At 32.4% G+C, this 19,196-nt stretch overlaps 2 protein-coding genes across 3 annotated transcripts; one reads left to right on the top strand and one right to left on the bottom strand.

The window, feature by feature from the left end:
• Nucleotides 1-5,570: 5,570 nt before the first annotated feature.
• LOC135134080 (calcium-independent protein kinase C-like) lies at nucleotides 5,571-13,677 on the bottom strand. 2 transcript variants are annotated; one of them, XM_064062677.1, is made up of 7 exons: nucleotides 13,160-13,677; nucleotides 9,049-9,118; nucleotides 8,454-8,613; nucleotides 8,364-8,395; nucleotides 8,008-8,078; nucleotides 6,688-7,953; nucleotides 5,571-6,635 (listed from the first exon to the last, which is right to left on the bottom strand). In XM_064062677.1, exons 1-7 carry the CDS (start codon nucleotides 13,478-13,480, stop codon nucleotides 6,465-6,467), a joined length of 2,091 nt encoding a protein of 696 aa, XP_063918747.1. In that variant the 5' UTR covers nucleotides 13,481-13,677; the 3' UTR covers nucleotides 5,571-6,464. The 2 variants fall into 2 exon arrangements, with proteins under 2 accessions (XP_063918747.1, XP_063918746.1); XM_064062676.1 differs by having other exon boundaries at nucleotides 9,064-9,118; nucleotides 13,160-13,580.
• A 3,758-nt stretch (nucleotides 13,678-17,435) lies between these two features.
• Phers-m (Phenylalanyl-tRNA synthetase, mitochondrial) lies at nucleotides 17,436-18,941 on the top strand. The gene has a single exon (XM_064062544.1). The coding sequence runs from the start codon at nucleotides 17,485-17,487 to the stop codon at nucleotides 18,787-18,789; it is 1,305 nt and encodes a 434-aa protein (XP_063918614.1). The 5' UTR covers nucleotides 17,436-17,484; the 3' UTR covers nucleotides 18,790-18,941.
• The last annotated feature ends 255 nt before the right edge of the window (nucleotides 18,942-19,196 follow it).

The following is a 19,196-nucleotide window of genomic DNA, read 5'->3' as shown; positions in this document are numbered from 1 at the left end:
TTCATAAATGGAAAGATTGTTGTTTTTTTTTTCTAAAAAATTAAAAGCAACAAATATTCTAAAGTCAATACTTAAAAAGTTATTCAATAAAACAAACGAAAAATTCATATTTATTGACAGTGTTGGGGAGTATCTAGATACATTTTTGGGTATCTGTATCTGTATCTAGATAAAATCGAATTTAAGCACAAAATATCTGTATCTAGATACAAAATTAAGGGCGCAGATACAGATACATTTTTTTATTTCACTTTTTTTCGGTAGTTATTAGTTGAGTTATACTAATAGTAATTTTTGATACTTCATGTTGGTGATTTTGGTCACATAAACAAAAATAGAGGTAAGAGGTCCACTAATAGTGTTCTGCCACGGAAATTTTCATATTTTAAATACCATCATTTCCTACATTGTAGCCTTCAGTACTTATACATCTTTAAATATAATCCTGAGGGGTAATAAATCTAAGCCATGGTAAGATGGTATTTTAAAAACCATAAACCACAATTCACTATTCACTGCGTTTTACGCTTATCCGGGGCAATGCATTTTATCTGTGTACCTGAGCAACCCGGGTCCGGTAGACCCGCTGGTTGTATTTGTGTTATTAAATAAGATTAATTTCAATAGTAAAAATATTTGTTTAAGGTATGTTATTATTTTTAGAAAATAATAATTGCGTGTTACATAGTGATTAATTTTTTCAATTAGCACAAATTAGTTTTGTAATCGACTAATCGAATGTTCAATACATACATTTCTCTCGCATAAATCGCATATTTGTTACTGTTTTATACCTTTATTTTTCAGACAGATGTAGCATCTTTTCCTGTTGCCACATGTGTCATTTCTTCACTTTTTCATTGTTGGACCTAACGCATAACATTCTAAAGCGACGTACAACCTATTCATTGGCGTTAGATGGTGATATGATAACGTCCTTTTCTTGTATTATTCTCACAGAAATCTGGCGTATGGAAAACGGCTCTCTCCGTAGTCTTTGGTTTTCGTTATCATTATCACTATCATTACTACTAGAAAAGTTTGTAGCAATTTCTACCAAAATTTATGCGGGCGCCACTGCAATAAATACTTTCGTTTGATATTTATAGTTCAAATCGACAGCGGCGCCACCACAGGTCAGAAAGTGGGTCATTTTTGACCGATTATGTTACGCGTAATCATTACTCACCCCTTTCAGGCTTTCCAACTAATGTTTCAGATGTCAAAAAAGCTGTATGCTACTGTCTGATTGTGAACAGCTACTGTCTGATTGTGAACAAAAAATGTATCGATCTCCAAAATTAAATTTTATACACAATAGCTATTAAAAATGATGAATTAGGTACCTACGGTTTGGGACACGGAATTTCAAACGACAACCAATTTTCTGACATTTAAAAACATTGTAGTCTTATACCTTACTGTCATTATGATTGACAGGTCGTTTAAAATTCCGTGTCCCCAACTGTACATCTTTTGCACGAAATTTTGGAACATTATTCCATTTGAAATTGTTATTTCTGTAAAAAATTGATCGAAGGTTATTTCAAGAGAACTTCCCTCGCCGCTGAAGTGCAGCCCAATAAATCCCACTTCTTTGACAATTTGTAAAAAAAAGTTTACAATTTTTGCTTTCTGATAACCTCTATAAAGTAAAAATCAGTGGCGTAAATTACACTCCTGCAACTTGTTTGACTTGAATTTTTCACTTCTTCAATGTTGTCATTGTTCCTTCAGTTTTTCGATTTGCAATTTTTGAGTTTTTTATTTTTCCGACTTTTGAGTTTTTCAATTTCTAAATTTTGCAATTTTTCGATTTGTTTCTCGAGTTTTAATTTTTTAATTTTTCAATTTTTCGCTTTGAAATTTTTCGTTTCGGTTTTTTATTTTCTTTATTTTTTCAATTACTCGATTTGTCCATGGAGATAACATCACCTACTACCTCTTTGGATTTTCCAATGTTTCGGTTTTTTCATTTTTAATTTTTTTAATTTTTGGTTTTTTCAATTTTTCGATTTGTAATTTTTCAATTTTTAATTTTTTTGTGTTTCAGTTGTTATATTTTGCAATTTTTCGATTTAAAATTTCTCGATTTTTCAATTTTTCGATTTGCAATTTTCCGTTTCGGTTTTTTGTTTTCTTTCCTTTTTTAATTTTCGGTTTTTCTATATGATTTTATAATTTTTCTTTTTTCAGTGTAAAATTTTTCCATTTTTGGATTTTCAGTTTTTCGGTTTTGCAATTTTTGATTTGTAATTTTCCTATTTTTCATTTTAAATGTCATAACACTTAAATTTAAAAACAATCTTTAATTTTACGATTTTAGAACTTTTCTATATTTTTCAATTATTTATTGGATTTCAAAACTTTTTCATTTGTTCGACTTTTGAATTTTTGAATTTTTAATTTTTCAATTTTTCGATTTTTTAGTGTTAGTCTTTCGATTTTACAATTTTGAGGATTATATCAATTTTCTGTTTTAGAATTTTTGGGTTTTCGAATTTTCCGATTGACTGATATTTTTCGATTTGTAAATTTTTCGATTTCTAATTTTTCAATATTTCGATTTTTTGTCTCTTCAGTTCTTCAATTTGCAATTTTTCAATTTCCTACTTTTGGCGATTTTAAATTTTTTAATGTTTCAACTTTTCGAAGAAAAAATGAAAAAAATTGAAAAACGTAAAACTGAAAAATCAAAAATTAAACATCTAAAAAGTAGGCATAAAATGAAAATTTACAAAAATCTAAAAATAGGATATCAAGAACTTGAGAAACTCAAAAATCAAAAAGGTGCTAAATTGAAAAAACGAAATATTGTAAAACTGAAACAGTGAAAAGTAAAGAAATCGGAAAATCGGATAATTGAGAAATCCAAAAATTGCTTAACTGAAAAATTTGTAATTGGTAATGAAAATTTGAACATTCGAATAAACTAAAAATTAGAAACATTTAAAAAATAACGGAAATGAAAAAACGATAAATTGTGATACAAAATCGAGGAAATGAAAAAAATCTGGAAAATGAAAAATAAAAATCAAGAACATGAAAAATTGAAGAAACGAAAAATTTAAACATTTGGAAGTCAAGAAATTGAAAAACAGAAAAAAATTAAGTGGAAAAAAAAGGAAGTCAAGAGATTGAAAAATGAAATAAAATGAAAAAATGAAAAATTTTAATACAAAAAAGTTGTAAAATTGAAGGAAGAGGAAAAACGAAAAATTGTGAGGTCAAAAAATTGGTGGAAGAAAAATTATAAGATTTGATTTTGCGAATTTTATCTTTATGATAAGCCTTATATGTTAGAATAAGGATATAGGATATGCATGTAGTGATTATAGTAAATGTAAATAAGCGTACTACCCGTTTGTTTCAAGTGAGTTTTTCCATTACAAAATTTTGTGATGATTTGATTTAATCAGTACAATAAACTCTTTCACTAATTTTTTTAGTGACCCTGTATAAATAATTCTGAAAACTATGAGTGCATTGATAAAACAAAAGTATAGAATCATAATACTTTTCATATTCCAAAGAGGATTTATTCCGCAAAATTTTGAGATGACGTTATCAATTTTTTGGGAGGGGTTAAACGAATAAATTTTGATCAACCATTTACCACGTTTACGATAATCTTAAAACCAACTTCTTTTATAAAATTAAAAACAAATTTACTGTTGTAAATTTTGGAGATAATGTTATTAAATTGTTAGTGGAGATGATTTATCGTGGACCAAGTTTTTCAAAATATTTATCTCGTAGATCAAAATTTTTATATATCCTAAAAATTGCCATATTTCATATTGGCCATTTTGGAAAAAATAATTGAAATTTTTGAAGAAATAAATCCGAAAATAACTTCTTGGGAAAAAAACTCTTGTAGTAATTTTAGAATTTGCTCGAAAAAAGGCCAAATATTTCGTATTGAAAAATTGATTTTATGTAAAAGCTGCATAAAAACAGCGTTTCGATAATTCCAAACAATATGTTTGAATTATTGAGTTTGAAAGTTTTTTTTTTTTATTCCTAAAAATTTCATAATAGCGATTCTGGAAAAATGGTAGGAATTTTCGAACAAATAAACTCGAAAATCACATATGGGGGTTGAAATCCATAAAAAAAAATACGTTCGGAATTTTCGAATGTGGTCGAGAAAAGGTCAAAAATTTCTAAAATATTGAAAAATAAAGCTTAGGGAAAAATTGCCTAAAAATTTACAACAAATTTTGCTATAAGTATGTGTAGATTTCGTCAACATTTCAAGAAACATAGCATATTTAGGGCTCCGTATCAATATTTTTCAAATATCAGGTTTGCAAGTATTTTTTGAATGTACTTGAGAAAAAGCCAAAAATATTGAATTTGAAAATTGAAAAACTGAGCTTATGGAAAAGTTGCTTAAAAATCCACAACAAATTTTACCTTATACTTAAATCTCGACGACCTGATTCGTAAAATATAGTGAGTTTATTATCCTGGAATAGGATTGTCGAAACATTCGGTTGATAAGTCAAATTTTTAAAATATCATAAAATTGCCATATTTCATATTGGCCATTCTAGAACAATGGTAGAAATTTTGAAAAAAATAAAGGCGGAAATAATTTCTAGGGTTTGAAATCCACAAAAACATCTTTCAGTGATTTTTGATTATGCACTAGAATAGTTCAAAAAGTTTTGATATGTTGAAAAATTGAGTATATAGAAAATTTGGCTAAAAATCCACAACAAATTAGGAAGATGTTGATAACCTGAAAAAACAGAGTCCCGAATCAACATTTTCGAATTGTTGGATTCGAAAGTTTTTTTTTTAATTCTAAAAATTGCAAAATATTTGATATTGCCAATTCTGGGAAAATGGTAAGAATTTTCGAACAAGGAAAATGGAAGTTGATTTTTGGGGGTCGAAATTCATAAAAAAAAATTGTTTCGGTAATTTTCAAATGTGTTCGAGCAAATAATAATTTTTTTAAACATTGAAAAGTTGACTAAAAATCCATAACAAATAATTTTTTTTGAATCATAAAAATTGATATATTTCATATTGCCTATTTTGGAAAAATGGTAGAAATATTCGAAGAAGTGAAGTTGAAAACAACTTCTGGAGATCGAAATCTGCAAAAAATATCCTCAGTTCATTTTCGAATTTGCTCGAGAAAATGTCAAAAATTTTGTCATGTGTGTGGAGTATCAAAAAATTGAACTTTTGGAAAAGTTTACTAAAAATCCACAAAAGAATTTGCTATAGTTAGATCTCGACGACCTGATTCGCACGTGTTTATGGTCCCGGATCAACATTTTCGAAATACTGAGTTTTATTATTATTTTTTTAATAATAATATATTTTTAAACTAAAAAATTACAAAATATTTGATGTTGGCGATTCTAGAAAAATGGTAAGAATTTTCGAATTTGCCCGCGGAAAGTAAAAAATTTCGCACTACTAAGTTCTACTATAGTTTTTCTCCCATTAAATCCCTAGCTCTTACGATATTATACAATTAATAGAGAGTAATAGTGTTTTTATTTCACTTTTAAAGTAAATCACTGTTGCCGATTAAATAAAAAAAAACCTTTACACTAAATAATATTTATTCATATTTTAGTACACTTGGAGAAATAGGTATAATACCATCTAATAATCAATTTACACATCATACTAATACAACAAAATAAAGTTTTAATGCCCTGCATTTAAATCTTAATACAAAGACAAAGAGGAGGTAGGCAAAGAAAATTTGGCACAATAACGGACGCAAATGTTCAATAACGTTATTAATAATGCTGGAAAGAAACAAACCAAAGACAAAGACGCAAAGAAATTTGTAGTTTGATGATGGTGGGAAATTCTCTAAACATCCATCACTATATTAGCTGGCTGGACTATAATTATTTAAACTACTACTGACATGAAATATTTCGCTCTTTCCAACAACAAACGTAAGTACCTACATTTCTTCGAAATGTATTGGAATTTTGCTAATTAGCTCAATATGGCAGATAAAGTCGTCACTTTTAATTCATACAACATTAACAGGCACGCTTTGCGTAATGATTGCTCTCCACGTTTATTGTTATTGTGTGGCTTTTTTATCAGCTGGTGCCACACGTTAAACAAAATGTACATAAACTATGACATTATCAACAATAATAATGATTAAAAAAATCTCTCATAATAAGCTCTCTTTATGTATTTGCCGCTTTTGTTTTGGTTCCAAACACAAATGTGACGAAGTCTGAATCAGTGCAGAGTTAAGGCTACCACAACAATAATAAATTGACTCGATCTAATAAAACTTTTCAATTCATCAAAATATTTACAGAGCTTAGGCCGCCATTCGTAATTATACATTTAATTTCTGGTATAATAATCCAGTAAGATCACAGAAATCTTCTACCTAAGAACTGAGTTAGATGTAAGTTTCCCACTTGATTAAAATGAAATGGAAAAAATGTTATCGAGAAAATTTACTCCGCTGAAGCGTTGTAACGACCAGGATTGTAATTTGGATTGACGAAAGAGAACCCTTTGAATTCTTCTTGATTTATAGAGTTTGTCACTTCGGCGGTAATGGGAGTCAACACGGGCTCTTCTTTTGTGAATTCTGTGTCGAAGTTAAGAGCATCTTTCTTGTTTTTCTAGAATTCGAAAACATTTATAATATTCCTAAAACGTCTTACGCATACTCACGATTCTAGGTTTAAAAGGTGGTTTCACTTTCTTTTGTTCTAAAGCTAACCAGTCGATTTCTTTAAAGAAAGGATGTACCTTGATGGCTGCTTCTCCGCCATGAGAAGTCACACATCCCAGTCTTTTGTTAGGATTTTTTGTCATAAACCCTTTCAGTACGTTGACAGCGTCTTTACTCAACCACACAGGGTAAAGAACGTCGTCGTGTAAAATTGATTCGTACATATCTTCTTCATTGTCTGCTTCGAACGGTGGTTGACCTGCCATCATTTCATACATCAAAACACCTAAAGCCCACCAATCAACACTAGGACCATACTCCAACTCCTGCAAGATTTCAGGAGCTATATAATCCGGAGTGCCACAGAACGTTGTAGTAGTGGTCCCTTCAGAAATTCCTTCTTTGCACATTCCGAAATCGGCCAGTTTACAATGCCCCTCAGCATCCAACAAAATATTATCTAATTTTAAGTCCCTGTAAATGACACCGTGTTTGTGAAGGAACTGCAGCGCTAAAGTGACCTCAGCGGCGTAAAATTTAGCTCTAGGCTCATCAAATTTTCGTGCCCTTTGTATCTGGAACATCAAATCTCCCCCGTTAATGTATTCCATAACGAAGAAAAGCCGATTTTTAGTTTGAAAACTGGAGTGAAGAGCAGTCAAAAATGGGTGCTTAGCCGCTAGAGCCAAAATTCTTTTTTCAGTCATGGTGCAGTCGACGTCGTCATCTTGAATAATGACGTCTTTTTTCAGAACCTTGATTGCAAAGATTTCCTCAGTATTTTTCTTCTCCGCCAACATGACTTTTCCAAAACTGCCTTTCCCCAAAACTTTAATAAAATTGAAGTCGTCCAAGCCGATTTTGTGTCCACTTGCTTTGTCCTTGTCTTCTTGGGGAAGAGCGTCTTCGTTTTCTTTAACGGCATTAGACTGAGTTCTATTGGCTTCTGCATTGTCCGACGGAAGTTCTTGTGCTTGCGTATTTGGCGTACATTTGGAAGGTCGTGAGACGGATTTCTCAGGAGTCAACTTACCAATATTTTTCAAAATTTCGGCCATTTCTTTCACATTTATGCCACAACTGTTCGCCACATTTTTCTGGCATCTTTTATGGACGTTCAAAGAACATACTTCGCACTGGAGTCCTTGCCTAAAAAGTCCGTACAGTAGCGAGCCACAGTGGTCACAAAATGTGAATCTCTTGTAATTGTGAACGACGAAACGGTGGGGAATATTCACGCTGAACCCGGTGTTTGGTTGAGTAGACTAAAATTGATTTTACAATGTAAAATTGGCGAATCGCATTAATAAAACTTTTACTTCGTCTTTCATTCCAGGACATTTCGTAAGTACTAAAGAATGGCATCTCTTGTGAACGACGCAGGTGCAGACTGCAAAAATTTTAAATGATGTATCAATGACATACTGTTATAGAATCCGAACAACAACAACAACTTACAACATTAAAGAAAAGCTATTAAAACAGCCATGCCAGAAGGTTGCTGCAACTTAAAACAAAAACAAGATCATTCTAGGATGCACTGAAATCATTTTAAAACTACAATATGTACAACTATTTATGAAATCAGATTTTACCGACGATCATTAATCAGTAAAAAAGCTCTACATACATATAGGTATATTAAAAACACGATATATAATATTATGTTTGGTACCTTGGCACTGATAGCCTTGTTTGCCTAAACCCCTAAAATTATTATTTTCCATTTAACATTTTTCAACACTTCACTGTTTTATTTTCTCACCATATAAATTCTCTACAGTGTGAACAGAATGTCGGTTGACGTAGGAAAGTCGCCATGAATTTGTGTCCATTGACTTGATGAACTCTTCGACGCATAGCTCCGCGTCGCCTGTTAAACCCCTGCTGCCTTTCTTTAAATTGCCGTTGAATCTCGCCATCACCTAGAATGTTTTGTATCTTAGCTCTCGCTTATTACATAGTGCGTTTCATCTAAAATTTCTCTAGCTCTATCCTTTTTATTTATGAAGAAAACCGCTGAAATTTGGGACATCCGTGTATTATTTAACGAAGCTTATTGTTACGCTATTAAATATACCCCGAAGGCATTGCAATATTATTTAGTCTGGTTAAAAAAAATATAAGGGACAGAGATATGAAACTGTCTTAGAATATGTACAAAAAACTTTTTAAATTTATTGAATATATTCTAAGTTTTTGGAATCCTAAACGATTTATTTCCAACACATGGTATATTTAGCAACTCGTAATGTTAGTTGTTAAACAATATAGAGGTGTTCCGAATTTCAGCAGTTTTTCTTTGTAAACAAAAAGTTAGAAAGTGGGTAAACTTTAGAGGAAACACCCTGTATAAATACGTGAATGTTTAATACCACGATGATCCAAGTCTACTTGAATGTGCAATCGGCCTGTTGGTTCCAAATCAATCTGAAAAGATACACGTTTGGCTATGATTTTTGTAACACAAATTTTGTTCTATTTACGCTAAATATTCAGTAAATCGTCATTTTACTACTTGTTTCTGTTTGTACCATGTGAATACGAAATAAAACAAAATCTGGACACCAAAGGCTACAAAACAAAGCATTCATTATTAATACAAAGTTTTCAGAATAAACTTCAGTAAACACAGTATCAAAAGAAAACTTGCTCAAACACAAGTTCTAGATAGTTATGAAGTAAAAGTGTTCTGTTTGTAGAAATAGGACAAACAGCAAATTACAAATCTAATTAACTTGTTTGTATAAGTAATGTAATCGTCTCCAGTTAAGCACCGGGCAACTATTAATGATTGAAACAAATTTTTGGGTTGGCAATTCTGAATTATTGGCAGCACTGTTAACACGTCACAGTTGTCAATTTTGACATCAGCGCGGCTAAGAATCAATGAGAAGATGGCAGCTACAGATGGATCATTTTAAGTTCAACATGGTGAGTCATCAGAATCTGACAGTGGACTGTGAGTCAGTAGCGTAACATGCACACTTTAGAAGGGGATGGTTTTTAAAATTTATTTTGTCATTTTTTTTAAATCGCAAACAATAACACATGGAAACATAGACTTAAGTGAACCGTTTAACACGCTAGCATGAATGCGAATGAATCTATTAGGCACTAATCTGGTACCCTTACGCTAAAAAAGTTCACTATGACAGAGAAACGATGACGGACGCCTCTGAAAGTGCACCCCTTAAATTTGAAACTGAACTTGGCCCGACCGATTTTGTGTTTCTACGCAGTCTTGTTCTTAGAGTCTACTAAATTAGTGCCCCAAATTTGAATTTGACATCAGATATGCCAACATCAAATTTTAAATATGTTGCCAACCTGACAAAAAATCAAAAACATTAATAGTCTCGGTATTTATAAAGCAGACTAACGAAAGTGTTTTCGAAATTACAAATATCTTTAACTAGGTTGGTTAACTTCCAGGGGGAGCAAAATGCTTTGCTATAATTAGCAGTCCGCGAATAGAAATAGGAATAGGCGACCCCTAATACATATAAAGTTGAAGTTATCTCAAATTGTTGTCAATCTTGGAAAATTCTATTTATGCAATCGTTTAGCACATTTCAGATAGAATGTATTAAGCAAAATTTTGAGATGACGTCATACATTTTTTGGGAGTGGGTAAACGAATAAATTTTGATTAACGATTTATCATGACTACAATAACCTTAAAACGTTGACACAGACAGCAGACTACAGATCTTATTAGTGAATAAAAAACGGTTTGTTTTAATTGTCTTAAAACAAGTTTTTTTTTTAAACATGAGACGTGTTTTTGTAAATAAATTAATTTTTTTAGAAATTTTTTTAATAAGTAACCAATTTGATGTTAACAACTGCACCATAATATAAATACCATAAAACATATCAACGAAATTATTTGTTTTAATCCAAGGAAGTTTTTTACTTATTCAATAATATCTTTGTTTTAGTCTCTATTAAAAATTGTGGGGTTATAAATAGCAAATTTTAAAATTTTTGAAATTTCTAAGGAAACCTTGACTATTAAATAACACATACTTGCTAGTTTACGGAAAAAAGTATATTTTAACTACTTATTTAATTAATAAAACTGTTAAATGTTTGCAATAACAATAAAAAAAACCCGAAAAACAAAAAAATGAACCCATTTAACAAAAAAAAATTGTTTTTTTTTACAACTATGACACACACACAGGGACAGACAGACATACGATAGATAGACGGAAAGGGGAAATCACTTTTTTCGTCCTCTAAGGGTCATGAAACTTCGAGAAAACATGAAAGTAACAACTCGTCCGATGGACTCGATTGCTATACTTCCTTAGCTTACTTTCAGGAAGTAAAAATGGTGGAAAGATTAACTTTTAAATACGATGGTTTTTATACATAGCTGTTATTGTTTTCAACACTACTAACTAAAATATTATGCTGTTTCATATATAATTTCAGGTTATAGATACACAGTTCTATTAAGCTGCATGAACGTATTTTTGCCTCAGCCATTGGACATCATATACCCTATACTTACTGTTTTAACTTCAAAAGAAATAGCTAAAACGAAACATGATGTAGTCAATAGTCATTTTGACGAATGTTTGATTATGTTGGAGTTTCAGGTAAGGTTTCACGTTTCCATCTGCCTCTCTGTAATCTGTCTACTGAAAATATTTTTTCACAAAATGCTCATCACCTTTTACAAAAATATATTTCTTTATTTTTCTCCATCAAATTTATTTTTCCTTTCCCTTTTAAATTTTATCAAATTTTCTGCAATGTTCACAGACCGTGCAATGATTGAAAGTTGGTCTACGTGGCTTACATCAGGAGTACAATCCAAAATTATTGAATAATACATTGACTTTAAGTTTTTTTTTATTATATCTCTTGTTCTCTGTGCCAAAAGATTGTTGAAAGAAAATCATATGTACTAGAAAAAGAAAGCCAAAGATTAAGCCCCACCCACCCGCTCCGATCTCAATTCTAATGAATTTTTCATTCGTCATCAGACTGGGGGCGGAGTTTAATTGCAAAATCTATATTCTCTACAACATTTTACCCTCTTAAAAACATATTTCACATGGTAATTTCTTGTACAGAAATGAGGATTTTGCATCTAAGCTCCGCCCCTCGGCTCACGATGAGTAATAAAATCATCACAATTGAGAGGGGGTAGGTTGGCGGGGCTAAAATTATATCCATTTTTTCTTAATATACGAAGTCTTCTTTTCCCCACAAGAAATTGAAAACATGTTTGACTACCGTGTTGTTCAAAGAAAACTATATACTTATTTTAAGAAAAAAAATTGTGATGAATTTTTCGTTCATTTTAGACCGAGAAGCGGAGCGTAATTGCAGAATACATATTTCCCTGCAAAAATTTACCATTTTGAGCACATTTTAAGTTTCTTGTTATGAAAAGAAGAATACGTATATTAGAAAAAAAAGAGCAAAATATAAGAATTAATAACATCATCAAATGCTTCTTAGGTAGGTCTCACTTAAAATGTGTAGTGTAGGTATATAACTTTACGTCTACTGTTAAATGTTCGATTTAGCTCACGAACTACATACCTGACACCTTGTTACTGGATTCATGGTTGAACTGCTTTATTGGGGAAATTATTTTTCCCGAAAATTTTAAATAGGTACACTAAAAAATTTGATGACGCAATCTCAAAATAAAAATCAGGGATAAACCGATTTACTTTATCGATTGTCTCAGAAGTGGCTCATCTAATTATGGTAGACAATTACGTTGTGATTACTGTGACACTGTATATATCGACATTAATATATTTATTCCCACCAAAAAGTTGATGACGTCATTTCAAAAAATCATTAAATAAATCTTTATTAAAAGATACGCCTCCACATACATGCAGTTAGATCCTACCCCATGATAGCAAATTTTTTTGAATAATTCTCGAATTACTAAACTAAAGATAAATATACCATGTTATAATTTTCTGTTTGAAATTTTTTTTTAATGTTTATTTTGCGTTTCTCTAGAATTGTAGTTAATCGGAATTTCTCCTCTCGAGAAAAATTGAATGAACCGTTTTAGATAAGAACGACGATTTTGAAATTGTAGTAAATTTGTTTGGTATGTAGATGTAGTATTTAGTAATCTTATCTGTGTAATATTGAATTTCCTGTTTGAATCCCGTTGTAAAAAATGCGCAAGGAAAGCACTTCCAGGTCCAGTCGCGAATTTCGATCCTTCTCACATAAACATGGCCGATAAGCTGACGATCGCCTCAACCCATCCTCCAGCCGCCACAGCGAACCCATCGAAATCGGAATAAAAACCTAACCTCAAACCCTCCAAAAATAGCCCATCACCATCACCGCTGCCTCGTTCCACAGTTTTAGGGTGCAGTAAATCAATATTGGCTTTCATGTAAACACTCAGCTATTTACACGACGTCGGTTTTGCGCAATTTTGCCTGGTCGTCGGCGAGCGTCGCGACGCCTTACCCAAAAGTCCTTGTCATGGTCGCGTAGGTCCTCCAGCGGGAGGCTGCAGTTGGCGACGAAGTCCGACTCCCCGATGGCGGCGTAATGGAAGACGGTCATGGTCAGCGTCTTGGCGTCGACGACGCCGTGCTCGAAGTACTCGTTCCAGACAGGGTTGAGCGTCTTGGGCTTGCTGGTGCTCTGGGCGACGTGGGTGTCGTCCACGTCGATGCTCACGTACGGGTTCAACAGCTGGTCGTCCTTGCCGAAGCGGCGCGAGCAGTCCGTGGGGCGCAGCTCCCGGGCTTCGCACAGCTTGATGCGGACGGTTCCCGTGAACATCTCGCACTCGACGGCTAAGATGACGGCATAGGAGACGCTTTTCGGGTTTTTACCGCACACACCGCCGCACTTCCTCTGTGGATTGACAGCCGCTCTTATCCCGATCCCGTCGACTCCCACAATTCCCCGTTTTACATTCACAATGGATCCGATGCGCCGCGACGTACCGGGAACAGCCGGAAAGTCGACGACCTTCACCCAATATATTATCGACGCGCAGACTAGGAAAAAACTCATGTGTTTATCAGCATCGAGAAGCTGCTGCTTGGAACGGAAGGTCTACAAATTCTGACGTTATGGCAGGAAGAGGGACATAATTTGTTGGAATAGTACACCATATTTCTTTTTTTTTCTTTCTCTTTTTTGTTACTCATATTTAAAACACACTTGTTTTAACGCGTCATTGTTGAGCAAGCTTTTGAATCTAACAAAAACCCCAAATAGAAAGATAAGTCATTTTGTACTCCTGGTGAGTATTTCAAAAAAAGTTAAAATGAATGAATTTTTCTTAAATTGAATATTGCATTCTTAATCAATCGCTTGGCCAAACCGAGAATAAATTTATCTTCTTCTATTAGTATCCACATTTCTCCCCTATCTTTGTGATTTAAAGGAATAAACGTTAAAATTTCATTCAAACTTTGACACCTAATTGACAAATTAATTAATTTGGCAGACAGTCAAATAAAGCGGACGTTAATAAACGAATTTCACAGTCCACCAGGTGTACATAATTTATTAACACCCTACATGTTTTCTTATTTCTTTTCCAACTTGTGTGCTGTGTCAACTACTTATATCGAATAGTTATAAATTTATTAAATATTTTGTTAAATAGAGACTTATTTTTTAAAGATCACTCAGAACCGTCTACATTTGGAAGTGACAAAGTTAAAAAGAAAAAAAAAAGTACAATATGAATCTACTAAAGAATAAAGACCGAATTAATATTCCTAATATGTCTACTTTGGAATTAAATGAATATTTCGGGATAAATGCAAAGTTTACTGCATTTCCAAGTCGTTTGTTTCAAATAATTTCATTTACTACTACTAATAATAAAAAGAAATTTCCGTCGTATAGTGTACCAACGATAAGAGTGATTTTACGATTTTGACTTTTCCATCACATTTTTCAACAAATAATGCAGCGTATTAGATGGAAACTTATGACACCATACCAAAATTAAAAGCGACGTTTTGTTGTATTTGTTTATTCCTCAATAGAATCGGCTTATTCTTAGAGGCATTTATGGTGTGTTCATAAATGAGGGGGTTCGGAAAATTGTATTTTCGTTGGTATACTTTATTACCATTATAAGGGTATTTATGGCCCATTACGAGGGCAATAAAAGTGTTTAACACTGTTTCCACATATTTCTAGAAATATTTTAACTTCTTAGCACAAAATAATCTTTGTCAAAAGCAAATATTCACACAGTTCTAGTAATGACGATTTTTTTACTATTTGTGATTTATATTTTGAGAAATTTTTAATTATAATTTTTAGTTAAACTGCTTTTAAATTATTGTTTGACAAACAAATTTTAAAAAGACACTAAATATTTCTCTGTTTGAAAAATCTTGGAGTATTCGTACTACACTGAAGTAAACAATTAGAAGACTTAGAAACGCACCAAATTGAGACAAAATTGAAAAATTTCAAAAATCTTTTACATAAAAATGAGAGCCTTTCGGTGCTAACTAAAGTTGGTAAGTTTTCTTGAAATAGTCACCCAAAGACCAAGCTTAAACGGGTGAAGGGACGTCTCAACAAAATAAATGCATGTTTGAATTGATGTGGACGGATTTTCTTCCATAATTTTTTTACACCTTCTAACACCCATACTTCTACACTTCTTTTTACTTAGTCATCATAAGAATGACTAGCTATATCTGATCTCTAAAGTAAAAAATAAAGTCGGATTCGTAAACCTCAGATATGGAAATATGTTTTTTTTATAAAATTTAATACCATTTACCATGCAAAATTTTGCAAATTGTTGTTGGGGAAGATCAGATAAATTTTGATTCACACAATATTTATTCCTAACACACAAAATTTCACAGCAGTCCGCTAGTTTCAAGGACAGATAGCGGGAAACGGAAGACCTATTTTTATTTTCATACGTAATCATATACGTCAGTGTAAAAAAGCAGCATATTGAGGCTGATTCCTCGGCATTTTTAATAAAAACGCAGATTTAAGACAGGAAACTGGCTGTGATTGGACAAAGCGCCGCGGATAGTCGATCAGGCGCAGATCTCTACAAACATAGTGATTAAAATTATGCCACAGGAAATTATTTTTAGATTTTTATTTCTTCTTCTTTTTTTGTTGCATACCGCACACATCTTTCTCGATTGACAGAGATTGTTATCCAGCTCGCTTGCTTTGTTAATTCACAATGGATCCGAGGCGTCGCGACGTACCGGGAACAGCCGGGAAGTCGATGACCTTCACTCAATCTGTTATCGATGCGCAGACTAAGAAAAAGTCGGATGGCTGCTACTTGGAAAGGATATACATTTCATTGCTGCAGCATTGACTATAATGTCTGAAATATTAGAGCTTATTTTGTAATTTTATTTGGTATTTTATTTATATGAGAGTAGTTACAGATAGCGCTAATAGAACAAGTTTTGGAGTCCGATTTGGAAGAAAAATATCATAGTCCACTGTCTGCTACATAAAGGTTTTTTACACAAAACAAGTCCCGTAATATTATTTCTGCATACAAAATCGTGCATTGTCTTTTTCTGTCTTCATTGCAAATAACTCTACTACATACATATATTATTTCTGCAGAGATAAGTTTCAACAAAAAATGTAATCCTCTTGAAATGTGTAAATTTTAAGAGGATTAAATAAAAATATATATTTACCTAAGTTACACCCACCAGTTAATTTCGTTTAAAAATATATCAAACCCAAAAGTTCTTGTAAATACAAAGCCATTAAATTAATAATATTTCTTTATTCTAAAATATGTAATAAACCAGTTGAAAAAAAATCGTTTTCTTTTCCTCTAATTGAATAACCGAAAAAGTCTCTTACTTAAGTCATAATTTTTCCCAAATTAATGTCCAAATAACCTATATCAAATAAATAATAATAACAACCTAAAAATGATAATTTTTCTGTACACATAAGTAATTAATGCAATGGCATAATATTACCCGGCGCCTCCACCATCTGTGCTGTACATGTAAAAGTTATGACAAATATTAAAAGCTAATTCTTACCTAGTTATTCCAATACTTTTTGTAACTTACAGGCCCTCAGAATACCAGACATGGATTACTATTAAATATGGTGGAGAATAAAAATCAAATATGTTTTACTGTCTTAAAGCGATAATAAATCTCTGAAACTTTGTCATTTTCTATAACAGACTGTGTATTCAAAAATCTAATCCTCATTGTTATCTCTAAAATTTTATTTTGTATGAATTCATAAACATTGTTTTTTTTTGAAAAGTAAATGTGTATAAAGTGCACTATGTAGATTGATTCTATATTAATAAGTTGAAAAATTTTGAGTAAAAAACAAACTGGTTAAAACTGTGGCTTTAATTATCTTCATAATTTCTGTCCGTTAAATTTTTGACCCAACTTTTATATCATTTGTGACTGATTTTATATAAAAACAAATATTAAATAATTAAACTAGTACCAAATGTACAATAAAAAATAAGGCTGCTTAAAAAATCCAAAATTTGGCAAAAACTTCTCTTGTAATCTGTAAAATGAATAATTACGTTAATCACTAAATAACAAATTGCACGAAGAGTTCGGATATTTATTACGAAACATAATTAGGACACCTTCACCTAAAGACAACATTTACGTATTTACATTATGTCAAAGTCGTTACCTACAATGACGTCAACGCCCGGTAGGAATACCAACACGCCTCCGGCTTATCACCAGAAAACGCTTCCAACTGTCAATTGAATTGACAGCTCCATTACTTAACGTCAGTTTGAAATTGAGGTTAGAATTATGGCCACAACAAAAATGCTTAAAATTCAAAATATAAGCAACTACCAGATTATAAGATTGCTGTCTTCGTCGATTAAACCAGAAATACAGTCGCACGTGACACTCCTAGACAACACATACCTCAAAGATGACTTCAGCAACGTTACAGACAAAATAATTTCGCATTTGGGCCGCAATATTTACACCAAAGAACATCACCCTTTAAGCCACGTCCGACAGCGAATGGTCAATTATTTCTACAAACGTTTCGTCAACCGGCGTGGGAACCCATTTTTTTCCGTGTATGATTCTCTATCACCGATAGTTTCCCTGGATCAAAATTTCGACAGTTTGCTCACCCCGAAAGACCACCCGTCACGATCCAAAACCGATTGTTATTATTTAAACAGAGACTACTTACTAAGGGCTCATATGACGGCGCACCAGTCAGAGTTGATGAGAGCTGGGTTAAATAATTTTATAATGGTCGGAGATGTATATAGAAGGGATGAAATTGACAGAACTCACTATCCAGTATTCCATCAACTTGATGCAGTTCGATTGAAAACCCGGGAAGAATTGTTTCCAAGAGATGACACTCTGCAAATATTCGAAGTTGGCAATAACACTCAAAGTACAGGAACTCAACAAAAGCAAGCATGTCACACTTTGGAAGCCGTGAAGTTGATGGAACATGAGTTAAAAACGACGCTGGCGGGCTTGGCGAAACAATTGTTTGGGGAAAAAATTGAATATAGGTGGATTGATACATATTTTCCTTTCACTCAGCCTTCTTGGGAACTAGAAGTATTTCACGAAAACAACTGGTTGGAGCTTTTGGGCTGTGGAATCATGAGGCAACCAATTTTAACTAATGCAGGAATTGTGGATAGAATTGGATGGGCTTTTGGGATAGGTCTTGAAAGAGTTGCTATGTGTTTATACAAGATTCCCGATATCCGGCTTTTCTGGTCTCAGGACACTGGATTTTTGAATCAGTTTAAAGTTAAATGTGATGAAAATGTTACTTATAAGTCTGTTAGTCAGTTTCCTCAGTGTGTTAATGATTTAAGTTTTTGGTTACCCCAAGATAAGGAATTCGCCAGTAACGATTTTTACGATTTAGCGAGAAACATAGGAGGTGATATAATAGAGCAGGTAGTTTTAGTAGATGAATTTACACACCCTAAAACAGGGAAAACTAGTCATTGTTATAGAATTATTTATAGACACATGGAGAGAACGTTAATTCAATCTGAAGTTAATATAATTCACAAGGAAATCGCAAAAGTTGCAGCCTCTGCTTTAGGTGTGCAAATCCGATAATCTATTAGTAGCTCCAAGTTTAAATTTAGCGACCCCATTGTACATAAAAGTTGTAAGAATGCTTTATTTAAGTTTGAAATTGTAAAAAGTGGTGTGTTTCAGTTGTTTTTAACGCTTAGCAAAGCGAATAAATTTTTTAAAGAAGATAAGTTTGATTCTGTTCATAAAAATTAGCAAAATTTGTGAGGAAAGTTAGATTTTTATTCATGTAAATAAAAAACCACAATGATTTAGAGACGTTTTAAATCTGTAATAAATTTTAACAAGATGAGTCACTTTTATTATGAACGGTAAGTACTTAATTACTTTTAGTCACGTGAATCAAATAATGCAGTACTTTACTTAAAGATTACCATTTTATTATAACAAAACTGGTATAAAGTTATTTAACCAGAACTTCCATCGCT

The sequence above is a fragment of the Zophobas morio genome, unplaced genomic scaffold, assembly GCF_036711695.1.
Source record: "Zophobas morio isolate AGI-343-1 ecotype UQ-CSIRO unplaced genomic scaffold, CSIRO_AGI_Zmor_V1 ptg000023l, whole genome shotgun sequence".
NCBI classification, from domain to species: domain Eukaryota; kingdom Metazoa; phylum Arthropoda; class Insecta; order Coleoptera; family Tenebrionidae; genus Zophobas; species Zophobas morio.
Note: the sequence above shows the minus strand (reverse complement) of the source record. Positions and strands in the feature narration are given on the sequence as shown.

Excerpts from the sequence above, each read along its gene's own strand:
- LOC135134080 (XM_064062677.1), bottom strand. The coding sequence starts at position 13,480 with ATGTTCACGGGAACCGTCCGCATCAAGCTGTGCGAAGCCCGGGAGCTG. Across the intron at positions 9,119-13,159 it reads ACCATGACAAGGACTTTTGG|ATTGATTTGGAACCAACAGG; the intron begins GTAAGGCGTCGC and ends GTATCTTTTCAG. Across the intron at positions 8,079-8,363 it reads ACAAGGCTATCAGTGCCAAG|TCTGCACCTGCGTCGTTCAC; the intron begins GTACCAAACATA and ends AAATTTTTGCAG.
- Phers-m (XM_064062544.1), top strand. The coding sequence starts at position 17,485 with ATGGCCACAACAAAAATGCTTAAAATTCAAAATATAAGCAACTACCAG.